The 9,995-nt window shown below is 42.2% G+C and overlaps 1 protein-coding gene across 2 annotated transcripts; it reads left to right on the top strand.

Annotated features, from left to right (window-relative positions):
* The first annotated feature begins 1,620 nt into the window (after positions 1–1,620).
* LOC127335527 (uncharacterized) lies at positions 1,621–9,665 on the top strand. 2 transcript variants are annotated; one of them, XR_007872869.2, is made up of 17 exons: positions 1,621–1,901; positions 1,984–2,067; positions 2,338–2,411; positions 3,412–3,445; positions 3,520–3,578; positions 3,936–4,050; positions 4,141–4,178; positions 4,302–4,399; positions 4,521–4,576; positions 5,095–5,392; positions 5,935–6,050; positions 6,413–6,469; positions 7,090–7,155; positions 7,689–7,763; positions 8,180–8,251; positions 9,251–9,314; positions 9,403–9,665. XR_007872869.2 is itself a non-coding variant. In XM_051362194.2 (16 exons), exons 1-15 carry the CDS (start codon positions 1,770–1,772, stop codon positions 8,246–8,248), a joined length of 1,371 nt encoding a protein of 456 aa, XP_051218154.1. In that variant the 5' UTR covers positions 1,621–1,769; the 3' UTR covers positions 8,249–8,251; positions 8,368–9,194. The 2 variants fall into 2 exon arrangements, 1 of the variants encoding a protein (XP_051218154.1); XM_051362194.2 differs by lacking the exons at positions 9,251–9,314; positions 9,403–9,665 and adding an exon at positions 8,368–9,194.
* Positions 9,666–9,995: the final 330 nt, after the last annotated feature.

Genomic DNA, 9,995 nt, shown 5'->3' on the forward strand with positions numbered 1-9,995 from the left:
ATCATATTGTGTAGGCATACACAGCAGTTCATCACCTCCCACATCTGATCTTTGGACCAAGTCATAGCGGGAAACCGGACGACAACAAATCTCTGCTGGAGGACACCAAATGCTCGCTTGACGTCTTTTCGGCAAGCATCTTGTTTCTTGATAAACTCGCAAAGTTTGAGGGTGCCAGGGTTGGAGATAGTCTTCACAAATGTTGCCCACTTTGGATAGATACCGTCTGCAAGGTAGTATCCTTTGTTGTAGTGCCGACCATTGATCACATAGTCCACCGGGGGAGCATGACCCTCAACAAGCTTGGAAAAGACCGGGGAAAGCGATTTAGGACGTTGATGTCATTGTTGGATCCAGGCATACCAAAGAAAGAGTGCCAAATCCAAAGATCATGGGTAGCCACTGCTTCAAGTATCACAGTGCAGCCTTTTTTGTGACCCTTGTACATTCCCTGCCACGCAAACGGACAGTTCTTCCATTGCCAATGCATGCAGTCAATGCTTCCAAGCATCCCTGGAAAACCCCTAGCTTCATTTGTTGCAAGGATCCTCTGAGTGTCTTCGACAGTGGGTGATCTCAAGAAATAGTCCCCGAACACTGTTATGACGGCCCTGCAGAACCGGTAGAAACAATCAAGGGCGGTGGACTCCGCCATCCGAAGATAGTCATCTGCAGTATCACCGGGAGCTCCATACGCCAGCATCCTCATAGCCACTGTGCACTTCTGCAGTGACGAAAATCCAACCAAACCGTGCAATCCGCCTTGCATCCGAAGTAGGGATCAAAGTGGCGAGATGGCATACACAATTTGCGTAAATAGCTTTCGCTCATCCCGAAACGACGCCGAAAACACTCTCACCGTGCAATGGATTGTCGGCGAAGTAGTCGGCGTACAACATGCGGTAGCCCTCCATTCGCCGTCTCGGCTTGCACTTCCGGCGACCTCGTGCCGACCCACCACGTCGACCGCTGCCGTCCGGCGTACATGCTTGCCAAGCAACCAAGGATCATCATGTGCTCGTCGTCTTGGGCGGCTGCTGCCATCTCTTCTTGCATAAGCTCGACGAACATCTGCTCCTCCTCTTCGTCCGAGTCCATGGCCGGCGAGGCAAATGGACGAACACCTGACGGGCGTGGTCGAGGCAACCCGAGCCGCGAGCGACGAGGAGCAAGCAGGCCGGCGGAAGAGCAGCCAGATAGGCCGTCGTCCAAAGACGGCGGAATATAGGCAGGTGGGGAAGGAGGGGCGGCGGAATCTGGGCAACAAGCCGGCGGGGTGGTGCCGGCGGCGAGAGAGATACGAGGGGTGGGGGAGATTTTGAGCGACGTGGCGGTGGGGTTCGTGCGTCGAGTCACCGACAGATCGGGCCCTTCCCCGCTTTTCACTCGTCCGGAGTCCCCGAGCGCTCCCCGGGGGGCCGGGGGTGGCGTGGGCTCGCCGGATGGATGAAGGGCCAAATCCGGACGAAAACGAGGAACCGGGGGCGCGACTGGGCCAATTTCGCCGTCCGGATGGGAAAAACGTCGCTTGGGGGCCTCGTCGGGGGCACGAGTGGAGATGCTCTAAGGTAGCTTGCGTTTATAGATGTGAGTGTATGCACGTGTGAGCCTGTTTCTTGAAAAAAAAAAGACGAGCGTGCGGACCACGCGAGACGACACGACACCGCCCGCCGACCGTCTCCTCGGCCGGCGTCCTTCTCCAACACAGGGAAGACGCTCTTCTCCGTCTCGATCGATCAACACCAGGGCAGCGCATCCTGGCTCCACCGATGCAGGACCAGACCGGGGCCGCCTCCGGCTCGGGGGATCCGGGCACGGCCGCGGCGGATCGCGGCGAGGGCGGCTCCTCCGCCGCCAGGCTCCCCTCCCGCAACGCCTCCTCCAAGTACGACTTCGTCAAGGTCCGTCAAATTCCCCTCACCTCCTCCTCAGTCAGAGCCAAGCTGGGATCGGACTCATTTCGTTCCTTCTCATCGTCGGCAGGTCAAGGTGTGGCTCGGGGAGAACGCCGACCACTACTACGTCCTCTCCAGGTTCCTCCTCAGCAGGATGCTCACCGTCACCAAGGTGCCCCTCCAAATCCCCTCCCCCTCACCTCAATTCAGCCCTACCCTATGTCGTGTGCTATTCCAATTTCGTCCAAGAACTGGAGATTTAACAAGAGCTAGGGGGGCAATGCCAAGTTATTTCTCTTGCCATTTGCAATTACAAGCGACTCTATGCTTCCAGCATCCTGGAGTAGTACTATATATAATTTCTTTTAAAAATCAAACACCGACAGGATTTGATAAAGTAGAATCTAACAACTCCGGTCATCGTCTGCTTCCCCCTTTCCAGATTCCGAACCATGTCGCCATTAAGATTGCCCTTGAACTCAAGAAGCTGCTCGTCGACAACAGCCTCCTCGACGTGTATGTTCACCCTTCACTGCACCCCCTGATGATGTCCTACAGAAAATGCATGTCTGTACATGTTACATTGTCGCCGTATTCTTCAGTCCTGTTTATCGCGCTATTTCTTCCTCCTATGTTTTATGTCAGTTAGTCATGTGTGAATTCAAACAACCAGCTGCTAATTCTGTATCATGATTCTCTTGTCAATCGGATCCTGTATCTACAACGCAATCTGTACTAGGCTCATCAAGTTATGTAAGTCATGTTGTCTTGCATAGATGTCGCTGTCTCTGTTTGTCCTATTGTGTTAGAATAGCTCGCTGTTTGAGTTCTATTATATCCCTAGGCACAGAGGGCTTGTTGCTCGTAGCACGCAAATTTGGCACTTTTGCCAGAATGTGTCAATCAAGTCACATCATTTGTGACCTATGAAATATCTACGAAGTAAGAACACTTTTTTTTTTTTACTTACTTGCTTCAGGTGATCATATGTTGTTTACCACATATTTTTTTAGTGATGCAAATGTTGCATACATTATCATGAAATCATTATGTTGCCGCGACCGCAAATTGAAAACCTCAGTTACATTTACATAATTGAGGGATTGATATGATGTTTCTCTAGCGGCTTAAAAGGGTTATCTGACTGACACCTTCAAATCTAGTCATACATATACCTTTCTGGTTCAAATATGTGATCTTTGTGCCTTAGTGCACAACTAGTCAACTACGTATGATATAGGAAGGAGAAGATCAACCACTTAATACGAATGGCCTTGGAGGGATACTGATTTTCCCTGTTGATTCTTCCTTTCAGTGTTAAGAAAATAAATAAGTTTTTCCTTGTTTGTGCTCGGACAAATTTATAAGAATGATGTACCATCGATGATATTTTTCCTGGACTGTCATTCTCAATGCCCGGTCCATCAGCTTGCTTGTATTCTACTTGTATTGTAGACTAAGATTTGTGTATCATCAATTCCTGACTTTTATACTAATATGCTTTCTGGTTATGCAGTTCACAGAGTGACTTAGAGGCCAACCTTTTCAAGGTGGCTACCTTTCACTTTGTTTTGATTGGTCTGTTTGTTACTTTCTTCAGTTAAAAACACTGGTTCTTTTACAGCTAATGGAGAAAAGAGGATATGGAGAGGACTATATTAATCGGTATAAAATGATGACAAGGTATGCTTTTGGAAGAAAAGGCTGCTCTGTTTCAAAAAATAATGTTTGGAAACTTGCTATAATAGCCCCCCTCTGCTTCTTCCCAGTCATAATTAGCACAATGAATTCCTTAGTTTAAGGCGCTAAACTTATATCGTGCTTGTATTCATGTCAAGCCTACTTCGCCGAATTCTACTTAAATGGTATTTAGTACTCCCTCCGTTCACTATTATAAGATGTTTTAGGTATTTCAGTGTGGACCGAAGTGATTGAACCGACACATTGAAACGTGTTTAGATACATGCATTTCCAAGAAAAAGCTAAAACATCTTATAATTGTGACAAAGGGATTAATGCTTATTTTGTCCTCAACTGCAGATTCCATCACCAGAGAGTACCATTAGTAATTTTGGTGTGTGGAACTGCCTGCACTGGGAAATCAACAATTGCTACACAACTAGCTCAAAGGCTCAACCTGCCAAATGTTTTACAGGTTTATTGTCTCTTGCCATGTGTACCATATTTATGAGCCATGTTTGCCACCATTGTCACCTTGACTTCAGTTCCTAATTATAACATGTAGACAGACATGGTCTATGAGTTGTTGAGGACATCAACGGAGTGAGTTTCTCTTTATGGTCTTCATTATTCTTGCACATACGAGTTTCTTGTTGTGCTCTTGGTTCCCCTTTTCTAAAACCTTGTAATCTATGAATAAGTTACTCATCTGCACAACACATGCAGTGCTCCGCTAACTTCGGTACCTGTATGGGCCCGGGATTTCAATTCACCTGAAGAACTTATTACTGAATTTTGCAGAGAATGCAGAGTTGTTCGCAAAGGTATGCGCCTTTTCTGTGTGAAAAGGATTTTGTATTGTGCACATGGAAGCCCCCTGCTTGCTTTGAAGATAATTAGTTGCAGGCACTCTTTTTTTTTTTGCTTACTGTTCACCTTTACTAGGTTTGGCTGGTGATTTGAAGAAAGCAATGAAAGATGGGAAGCCAATTATAATAGAGGTGCATTGTGCCTTACATTTTTCTCCTATGATATTTGTTTTGTTGTAGATTGATATACAATGTGAAATTAATTTTGTGAAAATACACAAGCTCTTTTCTTTTCTATCATCTTAGCTCCTACATCGTGGTGTTCAAATTCCTGTTAGATTGGATATTATAGAGGACTTCTTTCTGCACATTGACATGTCTTCAATTCTACCGTTTCTTAATGGGTCAATGCCAATTAATGTCTGTAGACATTTCATATGGCAGTACATTGGTCATTGGGCACTACATGTTGTTCAACATGGTTAGACGTCATAACATAGATGCTGCACAGCTCTACACTCCCACATTTCCTTTCTAGATCCTGTTGTATTAGACACAAGTTAGTGATGTCTGACTAGTAATAAAAAGCAGAGAATGGGTTCCGTTGGGGATGGGATGAGGCAAGCTAAAATATCTGTAACATCTGTATTTCGGTAGTGTGCCACACATGTGTAAATATTTTCCAGTATTGACTGGCATCTTGTCTTCAGGGAATACATTTGGATCCAAGCATTTATCTGATGGACGAGGAAAATGCAGATGATAATTCCAGAATGGAGAAAAAGGCTGAGCCTGCAGATTTTGTTGTCTCTGCAGAAAATAAAACAGAACAGCAATCAGAAAATAGATTACCTGAGAACAAATTGAGTGTTCTAAAGGAAGATATCGTACAAGATCAGAACTCCATACCTGAGAGTAGGACCAGTGAAGGGTTGCTTGGTGCCAACAACCACGAGATTAATTCTTCTGAATCTATAGATTCTGAAGAGAAAAATCCCAAAGCTGAAGGTAAGTCAAATTCATAATGCATAGTCATTATGACACACGCCCAAGTAAATATAATTCTTGTTCGAGTTTATGGACACTATAATAATTTATTTACAAGTGAGGAGCATGTCCGCAGAACAAAGATAATTGGGAAGTAAAGAATCAAATCTGTTTGGTACTGTGTATTTTTAGGGATTTGTGGGGATTATCCATGCCAACCCCAAATCCCCACTTATTCCTAAATGCATGTTTGGTTCTAGTGTATGGGGTAGGTCTTTTCCGTGCTTTTCCCCATAATTCCCTAAATTCTACTGTATTTTCTCCAATGCCCAATACAGTACCCCTCCATAGTGGATTGGGTTAATGGGGATTTGAGGGGATTGGGTGAAGGTCAGGGTTTCATCCAATCCCTGTGGGGATTATCCCTACTATTCTCCTCAAAACCTCTAGTACCAAACAAGGCCATATGGTTCCACCCTTAGAGAATGCCTCGCTGAACCAGATTATCTTGTTAGTTCCTGCAACATTGCTGGTGGCAAATCACTGTTCTTTTTGCTCTGTAGGTAATGGACATAAAGATTTGGACCAACAGAAGAACAGCACTGCCAGGAAAGACAAACCTGCTGCTGAACCAATAGTTGTTCCAATTGTGTTGCGTATGTCTGATTTTGATCACAAGGTGTATGCTCTAACTGCCTTATAAACTTAGATGCATAATTTAAGTATATATTTCTGCTTTTTGGATACATACAAAATTGTTGTGCTTTTCTCGCCTCTCCAAATAACTAAGTTGATAATCTCGAAAAAAGCAAGTTGAAGGCCTATCTTTCTCCTGTTACAAACTGATTCCTTCTCTGAAATTATGGAGCTAAATTTTACGCTTTGCCTAGAACCAACGCATTATCCCTGCTAGAATTCTAATCTATTCAGAAAGAGTATCTGGCTGTCATATTTTCTATTTTCTGTATTTTACACACTCATTTTAGTTTGTCAGTTCATATTTACTCTATTTTGTTCAGATTTTCTTTGTTGTTTGTTCAGGCGTTGTTAGAGGAATGGATAGCCACAAGAGCTTTCAGAGATAATTGCCTTCCTCAGGTATTCTTGAAAATCTTGAATACGCAAGTAAATTCTTCTTCTATTTTGAGTACCGTCTTGTGAAATCATACCGTATAAGCATGGTTGTTGTAGGTGATATTAAGTAACTAGCCTCGTGAAAACTTGAAAGGAATGCTCCATGACGTGTACCTGCCAATTAGTATCAGGCTAGCATTATTTTTTATTTTCATCCTTTCGAGGCTGTACCTGAAAGCATGCTGAGCTTCTATTAAACTACAATCTAATATTCTATATCTTATACAGAAACCTTGGGTTGGCATTTAGGTCATGACGGTTATCTTTATCATCTAGTGATACAATTACAACTAATGACGATCTAACTCTGTGATTCAATTACTACTAATAGCTATCTAACTTGGTCATAGATGTTCTAATAGAACAAATCCTGGTATCAGATCCCTATATGCAAAATTATGCAGCATACTTTTCCCCATATGATTTTAAGTTGCCTTCTTTAATAAAGTATGAGCTGACATAATACCAGGACCTTGAAGTGATCCTGCCTAATTGAGCACCGAGTACCGAGGATCGCATACTTTTAAACACAAAAACTGCAGGTTCATTGCTCATTTGTGTACATCTGAATTTATGTTGCGCAGGATCATCGAAAGCTCATTAACAACCTCAAACTTATTCAGGATTATCTTTGCTCTTTTGAGTCACAGGTAAATCTTTTCTTCAGTAATCAATAGTGCAAAAGTCGTTCCTTGACATTTTTTCTGTCAAGGTACGATGTTTAAACTGCCATATAAACCCCAACGGGGTATTTTCGCATTAAAAGCATGAAATGTGCCACTTGTATTTTACTTCAGGACTTAATTCTCTATCAAACCTTGCTTACACAAGGAGCCTAGGATCATGCTGTTTTTCGTATTGAATTACCATCTTATCTAGTACTACCTCCATTTCAAAGCTTAAGGCTTATATTATTTTTAGAAAGTCAAACTATGTCAAGTTTGACCAAGTTCTTACGAAAAAATCATTAACATGTAAAATACAAAATCAATATCATTAGATAGAGAGTGAAATATATTTTGATATGGTATCTACAAAATATTATATTTGTTGATAGACTCTTCTAAAGTTTGGTCAAATTTTAACTTGGTCTGACTTTTCAAAAAAAAAAAATCCTTAAGCTTTGGAACAGAGGTAGTATTCGCCGATTGTTTTCTCTAACCTGCAGTGTAAATCTGATCAGGGATTGACTATCGTTGACATCTCGGCAAACTCATTTCCTCAAACGTTAGATTGGCTTCATGGCTACCTTCTTCAGGTACTTGAGTAAAATAAGCAGATCTTGCTATACCTTCATGCCAGCCATTTTATGTCCCATTTTCTCCTTTTTAAATGTTACATTGTGTGTTTTGTAATTTAAAATATAACTCAGTTGATACTTCTTAAGTGCTATGATGCCCAAACGGGACTTCTAGTAGTGTACATATTCAATGATCCTAACACTAAATATAGAATCCTCAATCCTGTCATAAGAAAGACCCATCTACTTTGAATTGGTAAAAACTCCATAACATTACCTAGTGGCGACATAAATGTTAAGAGAGGGGATGAAATATTATTTAAGTGATATAAACTTGCGAAAGTATATTATTATTTGGTTAGATTGCCATAAATATGCTGGGATCATTTTTGCATCTGGCTTTTAAACTTGGGCCACCATCTTTTTCTTGACAGTGCATCGAGCGCGGCCTCCTGGCTGCATGTTCAGAAAGTCCCAAGCAAGGGGAAAGCCAATCAACATGACAGGTATTTGTTGTTTCACTTTAACAGAGAACATATTCTTTAACTTTGCCATTATCTGATGTATGTAATATGCGCACAATGTGAACATGTCTGTTGCTAAAAAAAATCCTTCTTCAAAGAACCCGTTACAGGAAAAGTTTTTAAAGAAGACCTTGGCGATATGTATCTAGCCTACCCCAACTTGCTTCATTGCTTGGAACATATGGCTTTGTTGTTGTTACTGTTGACCTTGGTGTATGCTTTCTTATACCAGCCAAATGGAGCAAATGATAATTCCGGACCTCTGATTGGTTATTGTCCGTTCACCAGCTGTAATCTGGTTTACTGTTGGAAAACGAGGGATTTACGTTATGCAAATAAAAAAAATATTTTACATAGGTGCTGCCTATTGAAGTATATCTTATAACGATCACAAAGTTGGAAAATACCATCTAAAGTGTCAATACCATGTTCCCAGGCTCCAACATGGTCACATACGCACATATCCTTGTATTGGATGATATTTTTAAGTTGCAGCTCTTTACGGTGATACTGAGATAAAATAACTGCATATATTACATACAACGCACCAAAGTTCAATAAATATATGGCTTTTGAGGCGAGAAGGTTATCGAATGCCACCACCTTGTCTTCCCATGGTGCTGAAGTATCATCATATCCATATTTATCTACCCACATGTGGTAACATCCTTGGTAGCGCATACAACATGTGGGTACACTTCTCTGAACAAGTCATAAGCATGTCATGGTTCGATGACAAATATATCATGTCCTTCAATAAAATAGATGGTTATAAAAGAGGAAGTGAATGGTTGCTACCTACTTCATTGTATGTCTGTTTGTAAGCACCTAAAGCAAAGTTTACCACTTTTCACCATCTACCAAAATATAGAATTTCTCTTGAGATAACTCTCCCAATAAATAGAAGCATTCCACATCGAGTTTGTGCTGTTATCATCAGTTTAGAGGTCTGCTCTGATTATGTATCTCTTTGTGTGGCAGATATCCAGTGCATGTGGAATCTTGACTGTTATTTATGTGGTCAGTATCCTAGTGGCACTAAAAGGTATGCTTCAGTTTTCCCTATTTTGTACCTCTGCTTACCTAAAAACTTACACTTACCGTTTAAACTAATTGTGTGGAGACGGTTACAGTCCTTGTAAGCAGAAAAGGCGGGGACTTTGGTTCGAGAGAGACCTGCAGAATTGCTAGACATGATGTCTGTTCGTCGTCATAAATTTTTCATTATTTATTCCTTTTTTTTCTTCCTGTGCATACACCACCTATCCTGTCCATGGCTTATTTGCCTCGGGTACAGTGAATACCATCTTGAATGACTAGTATTCTGTACTTGTGTTGTAATGTTAATTGCCAGCAACTTGAGCTTCAAAAAAGAAACTGCTCAACTTGTGCAACACATGGCCCTGTTTTGAGAAGCTGCCGAACTTGTGCAACACATGGCCACGATTCTGAATCACCTACGCCGCTGCTGCATGATTGGGGGCCTGGTTGCCTCACCGACAAATAGGAAAGCTCATCACCTTCTTCTGGGATAACTCGGAAGTGTTTGCCTGGGACCTGTCCGGTCTTTCCAAAGTACCAAGGGAGGTGATTGAGTACCATCCGGCAGTGTGCGCAGGACAAGATTTCACACAACAAACCTTAAAATTGCACTGTGATAGTATATGTAGCCACGTACTGTAATTTGTTCTTAAAACTATATCCTGTGTGGGGTGAACTTATATTG

Source organism: Lolium perenne, chromosome 2 (genome assembly GCF_019359855.2).
Source record: "Lolium perenne isolate Kyuss_39 chromosome 2, Kyuss_2.0, whole genome shotgun sequence".
Classification (NCBI taxonomy): domain Eukaryota; kingdom Viridiplantae; phylum Streptophyta; class Magnoliopsida; order Poales; family Poaceae; genus Lolium; species Lolium perenne.

Excerpts from the sequence above, each read along its gene's own strand:
- LOC127335527 (XM_051362194.2), top strand. The coding sequence starts at position 1,770 with ATGCAGGACCAGACCGGGGCCGCCTCCGGCTCGGGGGATCCGGGCACG. Across the intron at positions 1,902-1,983 it reads CCAAGTACGACTTCGTCAAG|GTCAAGGTGTGGCTCGGGGA; the intron begins GTCCGTCAAATT and ends CATCGTCGGCAG. Across the intron at positions 6,051-6,412 it reads TGTCTGATTTTGATCACAAG|GCGTTGTTAGAGGAATGGAT; the intron begins GTGTATGCTCTA and ends TTGTTTGTTCAG.